Source organism: Vanellus vanellus (assembly GCF_965231255.1).
Source record: "Vanellus vanellus genome assembly, chromosome: 3".
NCBI lineage: Eukaryota > Metazoa > Chordata > Aves > Charadriiformes > Charadriidae > Vanellus > Vanellus vanellus.
Genome location: NC_138907.1, coordinates 63,587,113 through 63,614,867, shown reverse-complemented (window position 1 = coordinate 63,614,867; position 27,755 = coordinate 63,587,113). Strand labels below are relative to the sequence as shown.

Below are 27,755 nucleotides of genomic sequence, written 5' to 3'. Positions count from 1 at the left end.
TATATTCATTGAATAGCCTGTATGTGAACCTAGTCTAAACCTGTTATTTCTGAAATAACTTTATGGAAATTCCTAAATAACTGTTTTCAATCAGCAGAAATTAAATTCAGAAAAACGTTAACCAAATTTTTAAATGCTTTCATGCGTGGTGCTGTTCCTTGTAGAAACAGAGCCTTATCTCCTCATTTCAAACTTTAAATTAAAGCAAGGATTATGGGATACCATTCATATGGGGGCTTGGGGGCGGGTTTTTTTCTGGTTGTTTTGTTGTGGTTTTGTTGGGTTGGGTTTTTTGTCTTTTTTTTTTTTTTTTTTTTTTTTAACCACACAAAACTATCCTCTTCACGGACAGAATCTAATGAATCCTTTTTAGTAAGGATATAGGGTTTCTCTTCCTAACTGCTCTGTCCCATTCCTGGTATTAAACAGCTCATCTCTGTCGCTCCACCCCATCATGAAGGGGCAGTATTACAAGTAGTTTGGAGCTATACAAACCTGCTGAGTGAGCCATTTTTTACTAAGTCAGAAACTTAATGGCCAAGTTCTGCCAGCCTTCCACCTGATTTGGCCTCTTGCATTTACACAGCTGCTCATTTTCATAAAACATGCATTAATATTTATTTTAGGACTACCACTACTACCCCTTTAAACTCTATTTGGCCAGTGGCTTCAAAGTTACCCATGAGACTGGCTAACAGACCATGTGATTACAAAAATATTGTTTCTTAATTTTTCAAAACTTCCATAAAGGCATACAGCATCTATGTTATAATTAACATAAATGTTAAAAATATTAGTTTTTAGAGATGGATGCTAAATTTACTTCTTATTCTACTCCTCTGAAGGCAAACTGCAGGATATTCATTACTTGTCCTCAGGCTCCCTAGCTGGGCACAGACAAATGAACACCAACACCTCCTGACTGCTCTGGGGAATATATTTGTGCTCCATCCTGAAATACTACCAGAAGCCAGTTACTGCTAATTCCCTGGTTAATAGAAAGCTACCTATATTAAGGATCTACTGGACTGCATCTCAAACTCTGAGCAAGGTTTAAAAGCACAGATAATACAACCGATTTGCTAGGATAATACTTCTACTAGCTGAAACTAAGATAGTTGTCTTATAGGCTTGCAAAAATGTTTCAAAAATACTTTCAAAAAGTTAATTACTAGAAACTAAAACTCACAGCAACCTGAACCATTACTAAAAGAACAGCAAGACATTTGAAACACGGCATAACAGTTGTGAACTCAAAAGCAAATCTCTGTATCTGTGTCAAAGCTAATATGACCATATGACACTACACTGTTTTCAACAACAATATAGTAGCATTTTCAATTTTTTTAAGCTCTCAGAACTCAGTACTCAGCCTTGAGACTGGATAGAAAAGATGCAGGAAGTGAGAAAGAAGTGATTGATGACTGAAGAGATGAGAATGTGAAACATGCAGTATCCAGAGTTAGATGGATTGTCATGGTGCTCTTTATTCTGAAGTTTGAGATTGATGCCTTGGTCCATATTTGTGAGCTTACAGTAACTGTGCCTGACAACTGGAGTCTAAAAATCAACTATGAGCTAGAAAGAACAGAGTAACCAACAGTTTTGAAACTAATGGGGATGAATCTGCCTGGAAAGACAGATGATCCAAAGATGCATGACTTTTTCAAGCAATTAATTTTTTTATGGCAGTTATAAGAGGTTCAAAGAGGAAACAATTAGACTAGTGCCTGTGATAATACCAGAAATTTTTTCATGGCATTAAAACCTTGAGGACTTTGACCTGACTCATGCTGAAAAGAAAATGCTGAGGAGCAACAAGCAAGCAATATAGCTGAAAAATCAGAAATTCCTTTGTGTTAGAACATAAAACTCTTACCATTTAATAATTGTTCAACTCATTTTAGTACAGTTAGTATCTGGTAGTATATTTAGCATGAGAACTTTTCCAAATCTATTAAAGTTTTAGTAGATTTAAAAAAAAACAAAACAAAACCCCCAAACCAACAACACATTACAAAACTGACTTTGCCCATTCAGATAGATAAGACCAGATTTTGGCTGTCAGAGAACTGTCATTAACTTTGTTCCACCAGTGCAATTACCCTATTCAATTGGTTTGAATCGCAATGGACACTGAAGGAATCTGTTCAATTACAATGCACCTTACTGAATTATTAGCTTATTAAATCTTTATTGCAAACATGAGGGAGTGTATCAATGCAAATTTTAATACAGTTGCAGACATTTACAGATTTTTAGCAAAAACTGAACATCTGTTCACCTCCCTCCTAAAACACAGCTTCCTACCAGCAGTCTTAGAGTCACTCTGTCAAACAGAACAACTAAGAATCACTAAATCATTTCCTACATTTTTTATTTGGTAAGGACATCACTGCAAGGCTGGCATTTGCCCTTTAGAGGAATAGCAGAATTTACAAAGTGCTCTCTTCTGAGAGGAAGCAAATTTCCTAGAAATTTGCTTACTTTGTTTCATACTGACTCTCCTTTGGTTTGCCTAAATCTTTTACTACCAATCTTCTATTCACTCGAAGTCTAACAAATAAAGTAAGCCACAAAAAGCTCTTTCAGTAAGAAAAGTGGGTAAGATAACACTCAGCCACTGACAGAACTATCTTAGACGTTAAAACAAGTTTTAGATTCTTCTTGAGAGTCTCAGATTATTAAATGAAAAATTTTCAAAAAATAATTTCAATCCTCCCGCCCCCTTATAAAGAAAAATAAGTCTACATCATCTTTGTAGAACGGTTGCAATCAGGAACTCGTTTGCATCTCTGACGTAGTTCTTAGAATAGAACATTGGTTTATACTAAGTCAAAAGCAAAAGTGTTAAAACAGAGCAACAAGAAAAACTCTAGGAATTAATCCCTTACAGGCTTTTTAAACAATGGGCATTTGTTTGCGTGGGAATTTAAAAATCCTGTTTGGTAACTTCAGTTTCAAATTCTGATGAAATACTATATAAGACTACTTATATAGCAAATATGTACGGTAAAGGATGATAAAGCAGCAGTACATACAGCAAAAATTTAAAATGTATATAAATTTAGCCAACATGGCTTCAGATTCAACTCTGAGTCTTTGCTTCTGAGACAAACCCAGAGCAATGACTTCTCTACATTACTGGTGAGATATTTTATATTTCAAGGTAAAGTCACCTCCAGAAATCAGTCTTAGTGTCCAGATCTGACAGAAATTTATTTTGAAGTTTTGCAAAAGTATTGGCTATAACAGCCCTTCAGAGGTAACAAAAACCCCAACCAAAAACAAATGAAAAAAATCAAGAATGAATTCAACTTTTCCAATAAATGCTACGAGATCATTTTGTGATTAACATAAAGCTTAACTACCATTAATGACATTTTAAATAGTAGCTCCCCTCACAATGAGACAGAAAAATCAGGAGGAAAACATTACCTTTTTTACAATTTAACGCGTGTAGAACCTTCTTGTGTCTATTGTCCTGCTAACTTTTTCACAATTTGTAATCAACAATCCACTTATGATGAATTATGGATGCATACACAATTTAGTTATTGACGGGCAATGAAATAACTCAAATAAAAGTGCTAACCTCACTGCTCTGATTCAATTCTGGCCAGGTCTGGTTTAGGGATGGCATTGATGGAGACTTGCTTGGAGGTGCTTCCGCTGGAGAGCTGGAGTAACCTACCTCACCAGTCTGTTCCCCAACTTCTGAAATGACAGGAATCACTATAAACCAAAATCATGAACTGCATTCAGTTTATTCTCAGAAGAACTGCTCACATCTCATGGAAAGTGCAAAGTACCCTTTGGTTTCATCTTTTCCAAGTAAATACTTAGCAGCAGACAAAAAACATTCAAGTCAAATATAGCATTTATCAGGTGCTACTCTTATTTCGAGGATCTTTCTGAAAATTGGACTTTGAAGATTACTCTGTACTATACTATCTCCCTGTACTTTGGCTTTTAAATAGCCTTTTTAGATGCTGATGACACGTAGAAATAATTTTCTTACATTATGAGAGAATAACTTCATGGTAACGTTTATTACATCAAACCCAGCACCGAGTTTACCTTACAGAATACAATACTTCCTTATATGAAAAGTTAAAGCAAAAGCAGTGTATCAATGCAAACACAAACCAAAGAATACGAAAATAGAGATGAAGAAAACCATTCCCTACAATTATTCCCTACAGAATATTTTAAGTTTTAAGCTTCCTTACTAAAACGATGGTGTTTCCATTCACTGCATTTTGCAAACTGAACAAGTCTGGTAGCTGTCACATTACAACTGTACGTTATTACTGTTATTTCAGTTTTCTCTGCACTTTCAGCAAGTACAGTGCCTTGCAGAAACAATCCCTCAGAATTATACAAATTTTTATGATGCAGCACACTTATTTTTGTTCTGTTTAAACAGAAAGTAAATCTGGGTAAGATTAAGCATTCTGCATAACACAGTAAAATCCTGCTTACAGTGTCATCTAGTTTGCCAGATACCACAATATAAGCTAAAGCAATGCACTGAAAGCATCAAAAACCTGAAGTTCAGATTACAACTGTATAATGTAACAGGAACAGTTGAAAGAGTGACTGATAAGTAGCTAGACACATTAACAAGATGTTTGTAGAATTTAAACCCTGAACAAGACAAAATACTGCACAAGAGGAAAGTTGGCTTAATTAAATTACCATTTAAAAGGACTGCTTGATAGAAATGTGATTGAAGACGACTGTCACAAGCATGTGTGATAGACCGTACCAAAATTTTATTAAAATTTATAAAAAGGACTGATTGCAGGCTTCTGAAGAGCTGAACTCTGCAGCCCACTCCTCCTGCGACAGCTCAACAGTCTGTCTGCTGTCTTCCATTCAGAAAAAACTCATAACAAATCCAGCGTCAAATTGAACTGGAAACACTTGAATAGTCAATGGTGACCAACTGCACCTTTGAAGACCAAGATCAAGCCATTGTCTCCAAAGTGATGCTGGGGACAGCAAGAGGCACAGCCTAGAAAGAACAGCCAAAACATTTAAGTCCAGAAAGAAATGAATTGTCCCATCTTGAAGCCAGGAGCAATTGAGGTGCTACTGACATGAAAAAAGCCACGCACAGAAACCAATAACTCAAAATTTTAAAGGTCTTTTAAACTTCCTGTAAAGAGTTAGATATTAGGTTGAGACTCAATGTCCCCAAAATTGTGCCCAGCACCTAGCATCTTGTACTACTGGCCTTTAGAGAAAATGGCTTTACAAATTATTCCAGATAGAAACTGCATCTAATACCTGCTTCAGGCAAAAAGCATCTGGCAATAAAAAATAGGCTACATCAAGCTGACATTTACAGGTGCAATGATGGCACCAAGTAGTCAAGATGACATGCTGTGGTCATTATACACAAAATAATATACTAAGTTCAAAATATGCCAGTGGTAATGTTTTGGGAAGGCATATTGCATATCTATTGCTCTGAAGTGTAATATGAATAAAAATTTTCTAGTGAATCAAAAACACACTCAAAATTCTCCCTTCAGCAGTGGTGCACTTGATAACTGAATTAACTACTAGTGTTAAACACAAGGTCAGAACACAAGGCTGAAAACTGCTATGGGTAGACTATGCAGCTACCTGTAAATCACAGAATTTTACAAATATCTACATGAAGCATGCACAAGACACCTATGGAAAACTTCAGAGGTTAAAGTAATAAAGTTGTGTAAGACACAAAGTAGAGCAGATTCTTTTTCTTACAAAGGAATAGCATTGCTGCAGCAGCCCAAACAAAAAAAATTCACAGAAAAGCAAAACTTGCTGCCTGACTTCAAGCTCCCATTTTCATTCACTGCAGTTTTTTTTTTTCTACGTGCTCTTCTTATGCAGATAGATCTTGCTCGTTCTGAAGAGCAGACATTATTTATCTACAAACACCACAATTCAGTGTTAAATCTTAAGTGGAGCTGCTGCAATCCAAATAGTTCTTTGAAGTATATGATCCAATTCAAAATACTAAAACTATTCAAATGTATTGTAGAATTACCACACTATTCTGAGAACTTAAAACATCTCATTTCTCTCCCTAGTCATCAGAAAGATATTAGCACATCATTTAACATTTTTTTTTCCCTATTAAAATTCTGTAGAGGTGTAGTGCTATACCAGAAAAATGACTAACTATATAAATGCTTTATTACACAATAGGTCTATGTCATGTGAGAGAAATACATAATACATATCCCTGGCCATGAAACCAGATGTAAGACAAGACCAATACGTTAACAGGTTTGGGACACCTGCGGTTGGTCACATAATAGATTCACAGAGGCTGATGAGGGAGAGGCTGCCAGAGTAGACCATGAGAGATCTTCCCTCCCTCTGTCTGAACAGAGACATAGGCTGGAGGGAGCCCTGTGATACTTCTCTTTCTGCTGGCCAAAAGTTTAAAAGTCAAAACAGAAAGAGACAGCAAGTTTCAAGCACAGAGCAGAAGCATGAAATGTCAAGGGGAAAGTTTCTAACAAGAGGACAGAATTAATAAGGGTATTGTTAACACATTTGAAATAAAGTTTACCATCTTGCACACTGGTTTAAAAAGACATTCAGGTAATTCACCTTCTTGAACCATTTGAAAGTATGTTATTCATACTGAGGTTTCAGGCAGTAGATCACTACATTTCTTTGAGAAAGTTGTATCCCACGAAAAAAGTGCATTCAAAAAGACACTCTGATGCCATATTTTACAGTTTCTATTTCTGAGAAGGCTGTTGGAAAAGAGCTTTATCGAAATACAGCTTTTATGGGAACTAAGAGAAAATTATTACAGAAAATTAACTGGTTGATCTTTCTAGGCTGATTTATAGTCCTTAAGTTGAACCCATGTAATTTATCATGCACATTAGTCTCCACATAGACCTATGAGTAACTGTTAATTTAGATTAAAATAGTAAATGTATATTGGTGAGTTAGACTGTTGTAACGACAAGTAAAACCACATCAATAACTTCTCTTGAAGTCTTTCATTCAACATATAAATTTTGGTGATAAATCATGTTAGGTGCTAGAAAAGCTATTTCGAACACTGGTGGCCCAAACTAAAAAAAAAAAAAAAAAAAAATTCCTCCAATTTAAAGATCACATTGTACCTCATGAAAATAAGTCAAAGTTTTATATTAACAAAGTTGCCTGTAAAATAAAAATAATAAACATACACATAACACTTCTTGGTTTCATGTCCAATTTATAAGGTTTCCAGACAAGTTCAGTTAAACGATAAAAGCCTTGAAATCTACTACCAACAGAGGCAGTAGAAGATCAGGTACAGATATAGTTGGTTGTTTTTTCTTTTTAAAAAACCCAATGGTTTATACAAATAAATGTTACTCTATTTCCTATCAAGATTTTTCCTTGTCCATCACCTTAATACAAAAATAGACGGAATAAACAGGTTTTAGACACTTGCTCGATATTCACCCACTTAGTTGTAGATATTTCTTACGACTGTCTTTGTCATAGCAAAATGATTACTCATACTGAAACACTTCAGTTGTGGCTGACTGCTGTTGAAAAGTTTTTTTGAAGAGTCAAGCTACTCCTACAGAAAATGGTTTAATTATTAAAGAAGAGGTAGTAAGAGCCACAGTATCTAGTTTGAGAACTCGTCAATAATTGTCAGATGAAAGTCTTTGCCATCCTACAAACACAGTATGAAGAGATCCTCTTTGAAGTATTTAGTAAAAAAAAAATTAAAATTTTAGGAAATCATAGTACCTGTGCACCCACAGTACAACCTGCCTTACCATGCAAAGACTGCTTAAAAAGTAAACTAAAATATTCTAAAATATTCAGCTTCCTTTATCTGTTTTAAAATCAAAGAGGAAGATTGCCACAAATATCCTGTTTTTAAACACCACTTTTACACGGAACATTAGTTTGCTTTTCAGTTATGGGACTGAGGTTTTGGTACATGTTAACAAGCAGAACTCATACCTTCAATACTTTATCTGGGAGCATCCAAAGGTAAAGCACTATGCAAGGAAAGACTAGGTGCCAAAGCAATGGAGGATAAATCCTGCTGCCAGGTCAGGGGTAAAATTGGAAAAAAAAAAAATCTGTGCTACTGAGCGTGTACTTTTAAACTACACAGTCCTACCTCTAGCATTGAATCTGGAAAAAATTTTTAAGTACCTTCAAGACCTAGAAATTCATGTCATTTTCAGAAATGAGGGTAAACAGAAAGCATATTCATTTGAAAGCAAGTTTGAAGTATAGCTGGGTTGGGAATCTGGAATACAATAGCTGATCATGAATAAAATCAATACTGTGACAATTTTGTTTTCTTTGACCTTTAAAGGACACAAGCGGTATTTCCAAATGTACTGGTCAATACGTGAACTGTTCCCAAATAACATGTCCCTGTACAGAACTAAGTACATGCTCAGATTAGCTCTGAGCGCTAAGATTTCTACATATTGCACATTTCTTTACTTCATACTGACTAATGCATTACGCTCATACAAAACTATAAATATCTGCTGATATACTATAACAACTATACCATCATTTGAAAATAGTGAAATTTGTGCTGAAACATGTCTTACCTGTTGAATCTTCCAAATCAATCAGTTTGGGCATTAAACTTTCAGGTAACTTTTCTGGCAAATCATACCCATTCTTCCTAGCAACTACCAGATGAAATGCAGCACAGAACTCATCCAATGTCAGTGCACCATCTTTATCAAAATCTGACAGTTCCCTAAAAAGGAAAACTTAGTATAAATAAAGTTCCTTAAGGTTATTTTACTTCCAAAAGACATCTGTTGTGTTCCTTGGAAGATCAAAGAATGCAGACCGTAGTTCATCTTACCCTATTAAACAATATATTAGCGCTACATGCTTTACTTTTCAAAGATGAGCCTTCATTCATAACACTTCTTAAAGATCATTTAAACCTACTTTTATCTTTCCAGGTTTTTAACTCATTTAAGACAGTACTGCACAATATTATTGGCCTCAGATTTTTGGTAAAGTATACTAAAGAAATGATAGTGCTGAGGAAATGTGATTTATTTTGAATGGGAAAATACCTGAACTAGAAGTCATTTCACAGAAAGATCTAATCTGCCAAGGTAAGCCACTTAATGACAGCATGCAATGATGCAGAACAAATTCCAGAATACAATGAAACACAAGCTTTGCACCAAGTCAAAGCTAAATTTGTCATCTAGTCCCACTAAGTGCATTTAAAAATATCTGCATCTGCACATCTCATTTAAACTTAGACTTGAATAAATAAATACAAATAAGGGATTAATAATTTAAATGTAAATGCATCTTTAACAATAAAAACCTCAAATAAATTACTTTTTACTCTGAAGCGTTTGAAATTTCTTCAAGAATTCAAAATGCCTTGTAAATAGTGCCAGCTGTGACCCATTAAAGCCCATGAAAGTAATTATTGGCATAAATTTAACTAGAACTGAACATACTAGAGTATTAGTGAAATTTCACTTAATAGCACCTTCTAGTAAGTAGATTATTAGATAACTGCCAGACAGCTGTCATCTTTCTAAATAATTATCCTGAATAAAGATACATAACACTTACCAAATATGAGAAAGTTCCAGAATAGGTAGTTTTGACTTAGTGAAAAATTCTTTAGCTGCAGATCCTGAAAAATTACAGCCATTTTTAATATTTAAAACAAGTTAAATCATTAGAAGACAGAGTTTGGTAAAAGAGATGAGCTATTTAGCAAAGTTTTTGGGAAAAATGGCACTAATTATTAGGCTTAAAAGAAGGACAGAGGCAAATTGGTTTCAAGTTCTTTTTTGAAGTACACTGGAGTTTACTAGAACATTATCAATAAAATGCGGAACTTTCTTCAAAGTGGTATGCAAACGTAAGTATACGACAAAGTCTTTGTAACAGAACTGCTGTACCCACAATTATATTTTTTAAAGAGTAACTTACCTGGTATAAATCCATTTAGATCAGGTTGAATGGTTTTAAACTGATTAACATAATACTGCCTTTGTTCATCAGTTATTTTCCAGGGGTCATCATAACTACTTGATTGCCTACGAATTTCATTTGTTGTTGTAGCTGATGCTACAGTTCGTACTGTTGTCTGGTCCTGAAATGAAATATTTTTCCTCAGTATTATCTACCTAAAATGCTTCTATGAATTCTCAAGTTCTTGCCTTCAAAAAATAAAGCATAGTTAAATCTCGCAGCAGTTTAACAACTGCAGGAAGCTATCAGCAGATTGCATCTACAGGATAATGGCAGGGTATTTTTGCACACAGATACATATGGACAGGAATGACTGCAGATATGTATGCAGAAAAAAAAAGTATGGCACAAATGCAAAAAAAGCTAAACACAAGTGTTTTAAAGTAATAATTTTGGACATTTTTTTAAATTAGTAGCTTTCAGTTAATCATTTCAAATGAAGTCAACTCAATGAAACAAGTATCTGTTGGGTAAATAGCACTGAACAGACTACAGCATGGATAAACACTAAACATCTGCAACAAAAATTATAAAAAAAAAAAAGATTGCAACATCAATCTGAATGAAGCAAATCAAATACCAATAAAGTGTCACACCTGGACAGAAGCAGGATGCATGGCTAAAAGAGCACTGGTTGGTGGGGTATCTGCAAAACTGACCCAATTTTCTTGATGGGGTGGTGGTGAATGGCCAGACCATATGGGATCACTAGAAGTAGATGAGCCTGAAAGTAGAAGAAACATTTCCTTTTCAAACGACAACCTTGAAAACCGAGTAAGAACTATGGGTATGGAAAGCAGTCAAAAAAAAAAAAATAATCCTGGAACACATACTGCTGTCAGGGAGATACACACTTGTAGAATGTGGAAGAAAATGAAAACCAAATTGCGCCAAGTTGACAAAGTTCACCTTCTGACAACTCACTCCTATAGATTTTTATACTAGGTCTGCTTAAATCTGTACTAAAAAGACAGAAGTGAGGAACAAGCTTATTGCGACGTGTAAAAATGTAAGTTGAGTTTTACCCATATAATGGGTTTTCAATGAGTTTATTAATAGTCCACATTTTCACTTAAATGAAATGAGCAATATTTATATGGACAAACAGCTATTTAAAAGTGGCATATGATATTAGCATGCACCTTTATTATCATTATTATGAAATGTTTTTCTTTTTTAGGTTTTAGTTTGCCATTCAAAGAACAAGGCCTTGGAAATTCCTCTTAAGAATCAGGCTTTTTAGCACAGATAATTCTTTTTTCCTAAATTATTTCTAGTTGCTTAAAAACAGGCCAAGAATAATAAAAGGCACCCAATATAGAGTGCTGACATCTGCAATGTATTAACTATCTGGAATACAATAATTGAGATTCACCCAGTGTTTTGTCATAATCTACTTCTGAAGTACTGCTGATGTTCAATGTCTTAATATTAAAATAACTATGAAGCAACTATAGAAAGATTTGGCCACCCACTGTTCTATGTACAAAACCCCCAAAATTCTCTTAAATTGCAGTTGCAAATTAAAAATGTAAGGAGCTTGGATCAGAGGGAAAACAAACCATCTAGAACAAGTCTAGAAGAATCCCAGGACTCCATTCTACTTTTTGACTCCTAAAAGAAATGCTGAACTCCTTAAATCTAAACAGCAATTGTGAAACTGATTACTTTAATCTACTCTTCTTGCACAACTAAATGTTCTCTTGAAATATGTTAAATAAAGTCATACTTAGATATGAATTTCTGCCTCATGCAGAAGCAGATTTCCTTTTAAAAGGCAGGTCAACTTCTTGAGAGTTTCTGTAAGCCCTCCACACAACCCACAAACAAGAAAGATGACATTAATGTCATAATTTTAATCCTGCCACTAAGATCTAAATTGAAGCAATAAACCCCAGGAATTTATTGTCAAGATGTTGGCTAAATATTATTGCTATGGTAAGTCCATTCATATACAGGGAATCTATCTATGAAGCTGACAAATATCAACAATTTCAGGATCTTGGAGATTGATGACACTACTAGTATACAATGCAGCAAACAGTGAAGGAAATCTGAGAATCGGTGAGGCACACTGAGGGCTAACATGTAAAGTAACAGTAACATCATTAGTATACAAAATTGCTATTTAATATCTGGCAGTATGCAGTTACTCTTTCATTCCATAAACGACCCTTTTCCTAGGAGAAGGTAATAAGAGAAATGCTTAGAACTGCTCTTCTCCTACATACAATAGCCATAATCGTGCACAACACATTTAATCTTGCATTACATAAAATAAAAATTGAGATTTCCAGAGGGAGAAAGATTTTTTGAAGGAGGAGATAAGTCAAATATACAAAATTGAGAGGTTACATTATTGTTGGGATTTTGGGGTTTGTTTTTGTTTGTTTGTTCTTAAAGTTAGCACTACTGCCACTATTAACTACTCCTTTTGTTCCCAATTTTGTCCACCACTTCTGGAAGCCCCTGATGTGGCCTGGAGCTTCTAGAGACTTTATCCAAAATTGTTGATAATTAAGGCAATGCGTTTGATGCACTGGGGCTATTCTTCAGTAGGTGGCCTAATTCTAAAACACTGGAAAGAAACACACAGAAAAGCTCAGTCTCTCTCCACCTGGTCTCCTTCAGCACAGGGTTAACAGACTGTAAGATTCAGACAGGTCCTTCCCCTCTCTCCTATGGATATGCCACACAAATTTTACTTTTGATACAGTGGCTCTCCCTTCCTCTGCCCCTCAGACACTGACATTATTACCACTAACCTTATATATGTTTACTCCGCCTTTACTTCTCTCAACAACTTGTCTTAGTACAGTTCAACTTGTACCCCACTTAGCACAGCACCTCTTCCAAAGCAGTACTTTGACAGTGATGAAGGTGTCAGTAGCACCAAACTGTCATACCTTCAGAGGACTTTAAAAGTACTACAAGAACCGTTTCCTTTCTGTTCAAACCATCTCAAGAAGAATACACTTGCTTTACTGTTCCTGTTACTCACTCTGTGGACACAACGTTTTAGGACACAGGATGGGAAGGCTGGAGAACACTGGAGAAAGATTACTTTACTAGTAACTGTGGACACCTGGATATACGCATACTCATGGACTGCCACCAGCCAGTAACTCAATTCTCAATCATTAAAACTACATCTATTTGACATTTGAATTAGTCATCCCTCACTTTCTTCTCAAACTACAAAACCAGACTGGGAACACTGTGGTGGAAAGGAAGGTAGAAAAAAAAAAAAAAAAAAAAGGGGTCACAAAGAAGACTCACAGCAATCAGTGTATTTTTATTTTATGTTTTGTAACACCATGAAGAAGCAACCTCCAATGGTCTCTGTGCATTTTCACATGTGAAAACACCATTAACAGCGCTTTGAATGGAGAGTAGGCCTAAGACCAATTATCAGATTTGAACTAGCTGGTGAATTCTAATGCACTACCTTTAGCACGAAGTTCTAACTTGAATTCCTGTTGCTGCTCTATATCCTTCTCCTCTAGATTTAATATCTTAAACACATTGATAACTTGTGGAAAATTATCTCATTTCCTGCAGGAGAAAAGTTAACCCCTCACTTTAAGCTATAAATGTAAGTTTAAGAAATGGTCTATCTAGATAATATCTGAGTAGCCTGTACTTTTCAACGACTATACAAATGTGGGTTTACTTACAGAGAACTAAATTTTCAACTAACTTTGTAAATTAGCAAGAGCCTGCCTTACCACCAGTTTGTGATGAAATGAAACCAGAAGGTGAGTACAATTTTGGCAATAAGATAAAATGCTGTAGAACTATTCTCTCCCTTAATAAGCACATCCAGGTAAGAATAATCTTTAACTTGTAACAAGGCCAATTATCAACAGTTATTGAAGTAGTAACTAGGAGAAAAAGGACTATTCAGTCCCCTGCAAACACAGTAAATAAATGTCTCAGGACTCTAAAGATGCAAGTGAACTGTTAGTACAGTAAACATGTTCCATTTCTGTCCAGGAAGTCTTCGGGTTCTTGATTTCATGAACTGCATGCAGCAAAGTCTCTCCCAATGAGGAAAAAAGTGTGGCTTAGGGCTGCAAGTTCTCATACGTATTCAGACATCAAAACAGAACCTTGATGTAATGCCAAAAGAAACCTAACAGAGGTTCTATGACTGAACAGAAGACCTCAGGTTTTTTCACTAGTTTGAAATCATTATTTGGATAGTACCAACATAAATGTTCTGCTTTGCATCCAGTCCAAACAGACTACAAGGTAATAAAAAATAATTTCTAGCCCCTATTCTGACATGCTACTCAACTATCATTTGAAGTTGGGAAGGTGTTCTTTCTCCCATGTTTGTCAGTCTTTCTAGCAGCTGAAGCTGTGGTGCAAAATGAGCTGAAAAGGTAAAAGTAGGAAGTTGGTTTTTTTTTCTCTTGTAACTATAGGAACAAGAGGCTCTCATCTCATATACAATTCTGTTTCCTTCAAGGGGTTCAGTCATCCACTGTACTATTCTATGAAGACCGATCCAGACCAGAGACACAAGCCAGAACTGAGACATAACATGTTTTTAACAGCTTTATCTTAAACTATTAAATCAAAGACACTTGGAAGACTTGAGACTGAGGTTTTAATAGAATTGACTCTGACATTTAAGGATGAGACCTGAAGGAACTATAAACTTCATTCTACACAGGTGATCAATGTCTGTCACAAAACTTTAAATTCCTGATATTAAAGTAAAATAGATGCACCCTTTGGGGCTCTCTTTACAAAAAGGCTTGAAGAAAGATGGTAACAAGCCTCGGCTTGTGATTTCATATGTGTAAGCACACTGACCTAGTCATGACAGTGCCTGAGAGACCAGCTACTTATGAAGCATCACTAACACTATCATAACTGAATTACTGGAGAACACAGTGGCAAAAAAAATTTGTAAAATCCAAATTCCTTTGCTCTGTTGAGATGAGAACAGGTTTTCTTCCTCAAGAAATCAGAACTACAGCTATAAGTTAGGCTTACAACTTCTGATACATGACAAGGTGTAAGATTTTTTAAAAAACAACTGAGTCATTATCTAGTAATTATTCTACCGCCCAATTTGATACAGAAAGCACTATTCAATTTTGTTCCTGGTAGGAGTATGATGATGCAATGGAGTGTCCTATGCCTAAGTCAGAATCTTCCTGTTTAAACACGTCTTTCTCCAAACAAAAAGTTATGTTTTGATTTTTGTCTTTCTGTTTTAAGGCAGCATGCTTTTTATTATTATGTCAGAAACATTTTCACACTTGAGGTTCCATGCTTTCAGCTGACAATCCCATTATCCTCAAATAAGGTTTTACTTAATGTGAAATACAAGCAGAGAGACCTGGGTTCTTATTTTTCTTGGATCACAAGTGAAATGGCATACTCCTGCATTAAATCCTACTGAAATAATATCACATACTTGCAAGTTACCCAATTTCTCAAAAACATCTTGCATTGGAATCAAGATGAGCTTGCAAAGCTGATTTTAAGAAAAGTAACCACCAGTCTATCTGGTTCTGCCTAAATGTGAGCAGAACATTTTTCTACAAAATGCTATCCCTTAAAAAGTAGGCACAGAAGGTAAAAAGAATGATGAACTGTCTAGAACAGCTGAAATTCAAAGGAATAATTAATCATCTGCAGTGCAAAAGAATCACCTGCAGGATGACAATTTTTGTTAAACTAATACATGAAAATCCACCCTATCCTTAGCATTGGCAGAACAGACAATCCTTCTATAACAGTATCTCCAAATTACTTTAAACACACTATGAATGTGTTTCAGTATGGAATATAAAATCAATGAATATTGAACTAGTTCAGAAATATTTTCAGACTGGTACTGAAAAATTTATCCATTAGACATCACAGGGAAAGCATTGCCAAACTGAAATATTAAAGTTGTAATACCATGTTAAGAGGACAGTATTGAACTCCTCAACATAGTTTGTATACTTTCCCAGTTTGCATACTTTCCCAGAGTCCTTGACTTCCCAAGTTAGAAAAACTTCACAAGTTAGAAATCAGCTACCAGATAAATTTGTATTTCAGCTTGCAAGAAAAGCACATCAACTAAACTATGAAAAAAAAAAAAAAAAAAGAATTTGACTGCTGAAAAATTACAATGCCTGGACTGAACCCTTAGAAGTGATTATATATGCAATGACCACACTAATATTCTTTTTTTTTTTTTTTATTCTAAATTGACTGGCACTTACTAGCAAATAACGTTCAGGACACTGGCACAAACCTCTGCATACAATCCACTTCACTTCTAAAGTAAGTTTTATTTCCTTATCAAACCAATTCTAACAACTGAATCCCTGGTCCTCCATGGATGCTTATAACTCACCTTTCAATTTATTGTCATTTGTAACAGATCAAATTGGAATATCACAACTGAAATAAACCAACCAACCACAGTTCAATCTGAATCTACAGCCTACAAAATGCAACATACTATTTATCAGTATCATCAAAACCAGAACCTGAATTAGAATTGCTCCGCTGTTCCATATTTATAAATTCTATCAGATATCAGAAAAGAAAACTGAACTTTTTGAAATATGAGATATTAAGGGGGAAAGCTTTTTAAATCTGAGCACAGCAATACAACAACAGGGAGGGTCTTCATGTTAAACGAAGAACAATAAAGGATGAAAAGCTGTACCGAAACAAGTGGTTCTACCTTGACAGATTGGAGATACGGTAGCTTCAGTTCTGTTTACGTAAACTTTAAAGAAAGCAAAAAACCTCTTCAGAGAATGAGTTGTTCTGACAATTCATCTAATCTACCAGAAACATAATTCAAACAAACAATACATTATCTGCTGCTTTCCCTTGAGCTTCCCACATTTTGGGGTATACTGACAGTTCCTGCACAATTTCAATAGGATGTCATTTTTGTATTAGAAAACTTTCCACTGGGAAACCTTCATACTCTCTTGCCCTCCCTCCCAACTCTAAGCATTTCCCATACCACACTAAGAAACGGATCTGCCATGTGCAAGACCACAGATTCCACAGTGCTGCCAGCAACATGAACATTTGAATCTGCAAGAAAGTTTCCAGGATTGGAAAACACAAAGATAAACTGCCCTGAACTCATTTAATATTTAAGAATTCCACAACTTTGGGTTAGAGCTGAAGCATAACAGAAGACATTTATACCTGGTTGTGCTTCACTAAATGGAGCCCAAAAAGGCCCAGGTCCAGCAAGAGGTCGTTCATTATTCCCTCCGCTGGGATGGCGGTTGTGCTTCCTCCATGTATGTGGAGAGGTTGGTGGGGATTGCTGTGGTGAAACAACTGGAGATGTGGACTCCTAATAAAACAAAGGAACCTTTTAAGTTTTTTACTAAATAACTAAATACATAAAAGCCTATCTAAAACCATTATTTCTAGGAACAACCATCACTGCAGTTAAAGTCTCATTTTAGAGAGTGAAAATTTTAGTACTTATTAAAATGCAGGAACAGGAAAAGTCAGGTACAATATGACTGGCACTGGACACATTCACTTCAAACAATATCATCTAATATATTTTCAACTTGGCATTCTTAAGACAACAGCAATGCCAAATTAAATGACTTGGCTACAAAGGAAACTAGATTATAAAACTCACTTTCACTTGTGATAAAAGTTACATTTGAACCCAGGTCTCAAGAGAAAAACTACTTACTGTACAATTTATTATTGTACCTAATTTTTATCAAGTGATTCTCAATCAGTTACCTTCATTTAAAAAACAAACCAGAATTAAACACTGGGGGAAAAAAAAAAAAAAAAAAAATCACTAGACAGGCCACTTTTTGTAATATGCAAAAACGTAGATGTAATTTTTTTTCAAAGAATGATGTCATCTAGGATATACTTCTCTGTTGTACAAATTACAAGGTAGTTTTGCCCTGACTTTAAGACTCAAGCTTCTCTTTAATCCCACATTGTACTATATTCTCCCTGAACAGGTAGGAAAACAGAGAATCACATATGCAATTTGTACCTGTTTCATAAGACATTCAGATTATTAGATTATTCCATTTCACATAAAATACAAAGGAAAAATGTATATTGTACAAAGTAAAGTATTTATATAGTAATTTTTCTCCCTATATCTAGAAATTTTGAAATTCCTATTTTCCAGATCTCCCAGTTTGAACTGAACTGAAATTAGTGAAAACAAGTACAACAAGAAAGCAAAGCTTGAACTCCCGAGTTTCCTAGAAAAGTAAAAACAAAGCTAGAAATCTCAAATTCTGTTTCAGTAGTAAAAAAAAAAAAAAATAAATTGGTACTCTGTGCTAACAACTATTAACATACTATCAAGTACCAACAGCCAGACTGACCGTAGGCTTCCACATGATTCCCAAAAGTGAACTGGTTTACCTTGCTGAACACTCAAAGGTCATTATCCTTTTTAATCAATATTACACCTGCAAACATCTAAAAGTCAATGAGAAAATACCATAAACAAGCTTTTCTCCAACCAAAGTAATTACTAAAACTACATGCATCCTAACAAAAAAGATTTTGGGCCATGATGACTGGTTACTTTCTAATGCGTTAATGTATAACTTCACTTCCCCACTTCCCCCCTGCCCCCCCTCCAACTTTCATATTTCCTGGGATACAGGGCCAGCCTCATTGATTCTACAACTTAGGTATTTTCTGAAAGTTCTGACCATTGAGGCCACAAGACTTTGAACTTTCTGTTCAAAGCATCTAAATGATGCCCATATGTGTTAGCAAAGAGTATTACAAAGTGGCTGGGAGCAGTAAATTCACTTCAACTTTTAATTCAGGGACCAGCTGATTGCATGGTCAAAGTCACTGTTTTTCCACCATACCTCCACTAGTTCAAGATTTTCTTGTTGCCATTTCACGCCTTTCTGAAATTTACCTGCAGATTCCTCCTCTTAGCATCTTACTTGACAAGAAATTTATTGTAGATGACAGTACATTCTTACCCTTCCATGTACATGGGGGCAAGAGGGGAAGGAGTGAAGGTATCCAGAGTGCTACTTGCAGGCTGGAGGCTAAAACCGAGGTTGAATGGTTATTCTGCTTAGCATAGTGCAACAGGTGCTAGGAGAACCATGATGATGCATCACTGAAATCAATTAAAAGCCAGTGGAAGAGGAAGCTTTTATAAAAGCCATCTTTTATCAAACAAAATTTGAAGGATGTTTAATTTTTAGACAAAATACCATGAGTAAACCTAGGGAAAGCTATGCTTGGTCGCAGACACTATTCATTTACTCCGGTACTCTTACTCTGGTGAGTCAGATGATCCAGAAAGAGACGGAAGAAAACTTGAGGCAGACAAACATATGATAGTCTACCTAAAGGAAACCGCTCACTACTGCTAGTAACTGCATGTGAACATTAAAACCCTTGACACATAGTCCTCATGAAGCAGCCTTGCCCTAATGAAGCTCACAACTGTCACCATACAGTAAGCCGCTGTCTAACGTTTGGCCTTATGCCCAAGAGATAGTAAGAAATTGTGAATATGAGCCTCAAATTCAATTCTAAATGTTTACTTTACATGTGGTTCATGTGATTCTGTAAAGCATGTAATAACGGTAATCAGATCATCAGAAGTACAAGCATAATAAATAATTAACTTTGTTCACAGTGTTCCAGTCAGTGTTATATCAGAATTCTGAACGTTTACAGATTTCCCACAAGAGATTTGGAGCTTCAGCTTACAGACGCCAAAATTATGAAATAGCAAAAGCGTGTCACCAACTCTGATGTCAAAACGCTTCTGGAAGAGGAATAAGCCACATCTTCAGCTTTATGTTCATTACAAGACACACATTCCCAAAGCAGTTTAAACCAAATTTAGATGGCATTACTCTAGCACCATCTTTCCCCTGTGCAACCACAGTCACTCTCATATACCATTCATGGCATTCATTGATCTAGTTTACTACAAGCTTAGGAGAGCTAAACTAAATTATTTTTTTTAAATATGTATATATTTATGTATTTATATATATATACACAAACATATACTTGTGTATATATGTATGTATAAAACGGTTTAGCCAAAATACCGATAGCTCAATGCAAGTGTAAAGAAGGAAGATGCAAGCCAGAAAAGACTGGGGAGGATGCAGGACTGCAGGAACATTGACTCAGGTTCAAAGGCAGTCATGGGAAAACACAATGAGTAGGGATTTATTGAAATGGTAATTACGTGTTTATTCACCCCTTTATACATAGGTTGACATCAACTATGTATCTGCCTTTGCAATGGGTTAGAAGTTGTCATTTTCATATACTCATGCTTAGAAAAATATGGTTTGTTGTGCCAAGTTTCCACTTCCATTTTGCATTGAGCTTCACGTTTTCGTAAACGGAGGCAGTATGTTCATTAGAACCACCTCTGTTTCTCAACTGCAACATACACTCATAAACCAAGACTGATTTGAGTGTACGTTACAGCTGAGGAAGCAGAGTTGTTCACCTTCATCTGTTCGATCCATTAATAAAAGAAAGTAATTTTGAAAGCCTGAAATATCCAGGATGAGATTTTTCTGAGATTATTAGGGTACAGAACTTAACGTAATTGCTCTTCAAAATCCTAACATGTAACAACTACAACAGTTTGCCTAATTTGTGTTACTGATAACTCAGCAATGTTGAATTTCACCAATCTGAACAGAAGTTACGCACCTAATCTCTTTGGAAACTTTGACAATTTTATTCACCATCTGCATACTGTAGTTGATGTATCATTTATTAGACTGTTAAAATCTTATTTTGATAAACTGTTTTAGCTCTTTCAATGCAATTATATTTAAACATTTAATCACTAGCTTTTAATTTCTCTCCAAACAAACCTCAACAAAAATCATAGTAAAAACCAGAACATTGTAATTGCTATCTTAAGACAATTATTTTTTTTCTCTTTACATGATTACAGAAAACAGATCTAAATAAAAGCATGTTGACATAAATAGTTAATAACTATTTAACATTTTCATGTTAAATCAAACTGCTGGGAACATTCTTCTATAATAAAAAAAAATAAGATTATAGCTAACAGGCAAAAATTAAGTAATCCATCTTAATTAAAAAACACATTTAAAAAGTTGTAAAAAAGCATGATTTTTGTCAAACTGGAATTACGAAACAAGACACTATGAAGGACTCAAACTTGGACTTTTTTGGACTCACAGTTACTAAAAATAGCATGTCAATTAATAAAGGTGACAGAGTATATGGCTCTAAAAGAAAAACCTTAGTGAAGGTAAGTCAAACAAACTGGAGTAAGGGAAGGCAATACTGTGCTAAAGCAACTCTGGAGGGATCTCAACCTCAGAAGAGCATTGCAAGTATACTTGAGTCAAATGAGATTATAAACCTTTTCCTGGATCTCACAGCTCAGGCCATAGAAGAAAGCCTCCTAAGGAGAACTCCAGAGACAATGATGCAAGACATGGTATCCAAAGAGTAGCTCTAACGGTGTTGTGATCCAGGTCCTGACACCACACAGCCTGCATAAGAGTCAGGGAACAGATCCATCATGAAGACAGATTATGCTAGAGATGGTAATTGCATTGCAGAACCCATGTTCTGTAATCAACATTCACATGGAAGAACAAAATAGTCCAAGATTCAATGCGAACTTCTCCACATACAGCACTACACATTTTTAGAGTTGAGGGTGTATGGTTCAGCCTCAACCTCAACAGTTTTAAAGGTTTTACACCAGTCTTTGAAGAAAGTAATAATTAAATATAAAGACAAATGGAAAAGAGATCAATCACAGCATAGGAAATTTTACTTAAGTTGGCTGATACTATTTTTGTGATTTTCTAGACAAAGGAACTGCACTACATTTAACCTGAACTCAGCATACTTCAGTGGGGGGCCACAGAAGATAATTCCAACAATGTGGATAATACCAACAATTAATACAAGAACCTAAGGTGCAAAAGAACTGGCTATGCAAGGACCAAGATGAATTGTATTAGAATGGGTACTATGGGATCTAAGGGAAGTTTCTAATAATGCCCCTGAATGACTGATTTGGGGAATGGCCCAATTTAATACTTTAGGTAACTGTTTATGCACACTAAATAGCATGCCGATGAATTCTGACAACAAATGTAAGGAGGCAAACAGATGGATGCCTTTCAGGACATAGGTAACTGTAAACTATCAAGTTTTAAAATATAAAATACAGTGACTTGCATAGCAGAAATTAATATAAAAGTGCATAATGACAATCAATCAGCTGAAAACAGAAGACCGGATGCATGGGTCAGCTATCAGACCACAACAATATGTCAAATATGACAGATTTGCTTTACTCCCAGCTGCTAAGGTATATGAGGTGAGATATATCAAGCAGAAGTAGGGAAGTACCCTACAAAATAGTATTAATGCTGGTGAGATGTCGTTTGGAACAAGTAATACAAATTTAGTAAAATATTTTCAATAAGAACAAATTCAAATTGGATCAAAGGCAGAGAAGGATTATGAGGATTACTGGTAACTACTTTGAGACAAAACTGAGACTATGGATTGTTCTGTCAAGCAAAACAAAGCTAAGGGGGAATATGATGGTTTTCCAGTAAACACTGGTGATGGTCTGCAGCAAATACTAAGGACAAAGCTGTCAAACAGGTATTACCCGATCTAAGTAAAGCCAAGTGGCAATTCCCACCATATTCCCATGGATATTCCACTATATTCCTACTAAGGCTCTAGAATAGTCTTCCCCAACATGGCCAGTGTGGATGAAAAGTGGTGATTTCAACAGAGAATCCCAATTATTTTTTAAAACTCATTATCTAATATAATTTCTCAAGATAACAGAGGGTTAGACTCAATGACAAAAGAGGTCTTCTATGGTCTTAAATAATTTATTTAATACCAGGTATGTTCTACCTCAAATTACCTGTTCAATCTACCAAACAGAAGTGAACAGAAATGGACTACTGGCAAAAACCTTAAAAAGACAGACACAACTTTTCATGCAGTTAAAAAAAGCTGAAGTGATGAAATTTTGACTGCTACAGGTGCCAAATTTCCTTCCTAAGACTGCACTGGTATGGCAATAAATCAATATAATCTAGAGTGCCAATATTATGCTTAATGCACATATAGGTAGATGAGTACTTTTTATTTTCACTTGGATATATCAAGGTTCAGCCTATGAGCATTTGCCACATAGACGTTTTTCAGCTATTAGAGCCTCAATATCTATTGAAACTAGCCTTCCCAGAAAAGCTAACAAGCCAGGTGAAAGTATCCTAAAGCAATGCCTCATCAACACCTGGATCTCACTTAAGACACTGGAAAAAGTATTTGCTTTTTGGCTTTAACAACAAAACAAAACATCCAAAGGCAATATCTAACAGACTGATATTGAGAACATTTAATCACTTGTAAACTGCTTTCAGAAAAAAGAAAATACTTCCTAATCTCAATATTGCTGCTGCTTCTAAGAAACTGCTTTCGGTACATTTGTCTTATTCCTTAAAAAAAAAAAAAAGCCAAAAAGGCTTCCATCTACAATATCAGCTCCTATTTCTACTAGGATTTCTTTTTAAAAAGCACAAGAACTCAACAGAATCTAGATTCTCAAGATTGGCGTCAATTAACATTTTTAGTAACATAGCCACTACTACCAAGGCATAGAGATTTGTATGTACACCGTGGTCAACATACATATCGTAACAAAAGTGCTCCTACAGATGTCAAATTTCTGCTGAAATGTTCAAATCTACTTAGCTTCTGTTATTTATGAAGAAAAAATTATGCCAGCAGAAAAAGTATTTTCCAATGTTTTATCTCCACTATGATGTGCAGTCAACATGCCATCCAGTGAGCAAAGGTATCTTTCATTATTTGGCTTGACTCCTAGAATCAGTTCTGCAGCTTCCATGACAGCTGGGTGTGACTTCAGTCATCTTTTATTAACACTAACAATATTAAAAAGAAAAACTTCTGGCCAGTGCTATATTCATATAATACTTAGCCATTATAAACTAAAAATGCCACCACAAAAACGGCTAGAGATAGAAAAAGGATCTTACCAAACTGAGCTCATGCTTACTTTAAAAGATGACCTCATTTATAGCTATTCTTTGGAAACACAACCCGATTGCCTTTCCTGATGCCCTGCCTCTGAGCAAAGCTCATTGAGAACTGCCAAAATAATGCATTGATAAAGAAGTAGTTTTACCTAGGACATTTCAGTAGACAATACTCTCAGTTAAATTATTTTACAAAAATTATTTGTAATTATAAGATATTAATCTATGTATAACAAATCTCATCAATATGGAAAATGGCACACGAATGAACCCAGTTTTTAAAGATTAAGACATCTTATGATTTCATACAAATAATATTTAAGCCAGAGTATTTTATGAGATCAATGTATTTTTAAATGTCAGGCATATTATCAAAGCCAGTAAACAGTTTAAGAAAAAAAAAAAAAAAATCAAACGCAACCCCCAAACTCACTAATGGAGTATCTAACAGCTGCATGACAAGCTGTAAGAGTAAAATATCCAAGCTTAACTTTGACACTTTAATTCCTCCAGAAAGAACAGTGATCCCTAGGAAAATGACATGCTGTAATTCACTTTTCAGACTTCAGCTCTTCTCATCCTCATTGCTGAAAGAGATGGCATATAATGAGGATTCAGTCTGAATCTCTTCCTAGATTTTATAGATCTGAGCAGTATCTCCAGGTAAAGACAACTGGATCAGCAATTTCTACAAAAACATGGCCAAAAGCTGTATCCATCTTGTGGAAAACAACCCAATATTTATGTGGTTAAGCAAGACACCTGGGCTCAAGCCCTTTTCTCAGCCTAAGGGGATTCTAATTCTCAGCTTGTTTCTAACATGGTGTCCGAATCAATAAATATTAGATCAGGACAAGAAGGCTGCTTGAATGGATTCATTGTACAGTCAGAAATGTAGAATCAGCCACAGAAAATTCAGTTTTACAATAGTGTGCAAAATCAGACAATACTTCCCTGATGTTCCAGACCATGAATGCAGTTTAAAACTGCTGGACTCAATGCTGTATTGCCTGTTACATTTGGTCCAAGTCTGTTTTCTGGGCCAGATCTCTCCAATGACTTATACATACAGTTTCCTCGTTCTCATGATCCCATAGACACTTGTGTGAAAGAGACATCAAGCTGCTTCTATCAGTCAAGATGAAGAAATTAAATTTGGATGCTTATACACCTTTATAAATATGTGGCTTCTTCATCCAGAACTTGAAGACCTCAAATACCAGAATTTTTTTGTTATTTTGAAGTTACACCTGTACAGATTCGTGTATCAAATTACAGCTGCTCACTAAAACTGAACACCATGTTGGAAACATACAAAAAACTATTTCAACCAAACCAAAACCCTCATCATCATACCAAGATCTGTGATTGCTAATTTCTTCATGAAGTGCTTGGGAGCTCTCTCAAACACTCCTCCCAAAACTAGATGACGACAAGCTATCTTCAGATCTACTGCCAGCCTTCCTTTCATTACAGTCCTCATCTACAGTTTGGGAGAAAAAGTGGCAGCCAAACACTGATTATAGATGGCCTCTGCTAATTTTCTTTTTCTTTATATTGGACTGGTCTGGGCTACTCCCAGAGAGATTAATAAATGTTTACAAGCGATTCCTTGATTCCCAGAGACTAAAGGATATTTGCAAGCTCCACAATTCTTTACAAAACAAGCCCAGAAAAGACCATACCATGGGGAAGAAATAGGGCATTCAACAATTATGCACAGACATACATACATACACCCAGCAAAATTTAATATTTGCACATTTTTGCTAGTAGAAAAGACAACCAGAAAAGATTTCCCCGTGAGTTGGAACTAGATGATCTTAAAGGTCCCTTCCAACCTAAACCATTCTATGGAAAGAGAGCATAAAGACTATAAAAAGAAAAGGAATTATGAGGAGGCACAGATTTGTAAGCCTTTACATTTTTCATTTATTCAGGTATCCTGTAGCTGAAGATTAAAGAACCACTGAGCAAAAGGAAATAGTTTTGTCATTATTAGAACACAATAAAAAGCTATGTGAAAATGTCCATCTTATTTCTGGTTCTCATTGTCTCTACTTAACAGTTAAATAGCTGAACAATAAAATGTAAGGCAGAGAAAAGTAACTGTGAGGTTTAAAAAAAAATATAATTCTAAATAAGGTATTTCAGATATAAAGATGATGAAGGACTAGAAATTGAGTCTTCCATGGCATTCAGTATCACTGTTCCAATGACCAGGAAGCTGATGTGAACTACCTAATAAATGAGGTATTAACATCATAATGAATTCAACTTGATATTTGCTACCATATTTTACACACCAATTTTTTCTGTCTCAATTTTGTCCATTACCACCAATATTTTAAACACAGCTTATAAGACTTCATAAAAAATGTCTCCTACATGCAGGTATTTCAGAAGAATGTGGTCTTTATGTATAATATACACCAGTATGATTTTTTTTAAAGAAACTATATAGAAAGCAACAAAGCTTAGAAGCCCTATCAAATTGACACCTATGCAGCGAAGTAGTGGTATGAGTCCCATTTAATCTTTTAAGTTAATTTACCTGTTGATCAGTTGATGTACGTTGCTGCACTGCATCATGGCTCACAGAGCCTTTTTTGACTTGTATCCTACCAGGTGGAGGAGGAATTACACCTGAATATGAAGCTGGGTTATCAGCATCTGAAGAATACAAGGCTGTGTGTCTTGATTCTTGTTCATTCTTTGACACAACAAATCTGGGAAGAGGGAGGTCCTTTACTGTTAAAAAAATAAAAAGTAGAGCAGGCCATTTACTATACAGAAGTATGATGCTTAAAAATAAAAATGCAGTTCTATTTGGTAGTTAAAATTTCACATGTGCCTCAATTACTTAAACATTGAGACTGCTGCTATAGTCAAGCCAACATTTGCCAGTTGGAAAAAAGCGAATACCCTTTCTACATTATACTTCACAATTCTGCTACCCAAGTTCTGGTTTTGGTATACAGAGAACTTCACATAGTTCCATAACTGTTTTGCACTAGAACTCTGCCTTAAATGCAGTAGCAAACAAGATAGTTTGGATTTAGCTCATTTTTTTTTCTTAGTTTTGCCAACATTTAATTATTGAAGTGTGATTTTCAAAATTTGTCTACCATTTCTAGCAGGTAGGTAAAATTAAAGAGTCTTCAGACAGAATGGTTCATGAGCAAAACAAATGCTAAAATACTGCAGTATATTCAACATCATCGTTTAGCAAGCTGATGTCATGTCTATATTTACAAGAGATAATATAATATAGTTCTACTGCAAAAAACTGCAACTATTGCTTAAACATCTGTGTACACCTTTCTACAACAGAAGCTAAATTAGCTGTTTTACTCGGATATAACTGGGACTATTCCAGTATCACCTCACTTTGTTACAAACACCTATAAAGCAAAGTTTCTACAAAATGCTAGGAGGACCTTAGCTTCATGCACATGGTTCAGAGTAGCTTGATATAAAAACGAGGGTATGTAAGTCCTCAATTTTTCACTGCAAGATTTCTACCATTTTTCTGAATCCTAACCACAATTTTCTTACTGGTTCACTGTGAATATAAATAAACTGTGAATTTGCTGTACAGCTTGCTTGGAAGTTCTTTTTCTAACACAAAACAATTTTAGAAGCATGGCTCAAATTTCATTTCTC

At 35.3% G+C, this 27,755-nt stretch overlaps 1 protein-coding gene across 1 annotated transcript in view; it reads right to left on the bottom strand.

Moving 5' to 3' along the window:
• REPS1 (RALBP1 associated Eps domain containing 1) overlaps window positions 1-27,755 on the bottom strand; it is a 67,951-nt gene that overhangs the window by 20,016 nt on the left and 20,180 nt on the right. Inside the window, exons 3-9 of the mRNA XM_082481408.1 lie at window positions 26,644-26,840; window positions 17,203-17,356; window positions 10,614-10,741; window positions 9,976-10,138; window positions 9,610-9,673; window positions 8,604-8,758; window positions 3,596-3,717 (exon numbers count right to left, since the gene is read on the bottom strand). Coding sequence (XP_082337534.1) covers window positions 3,596-3,717; window positions 8,604-8,758; window positions 9,610-9,673; window positions 9,976-10,138; window positions 10,614-10,741; window positions 17,203-17,356; window positions 26,644-26,840 — 983 coding nt within the window. The remainder of the gene's footprint in view (window positions 1-3,595; window positions 3,718-8,603; window positions 8,759-9,609; window positions 9,674-9,975; window positions 10,139-10,613; window positions 10,742-17,202; window positions 17,357-26,643; window positions 26,841-27,755) is intronic.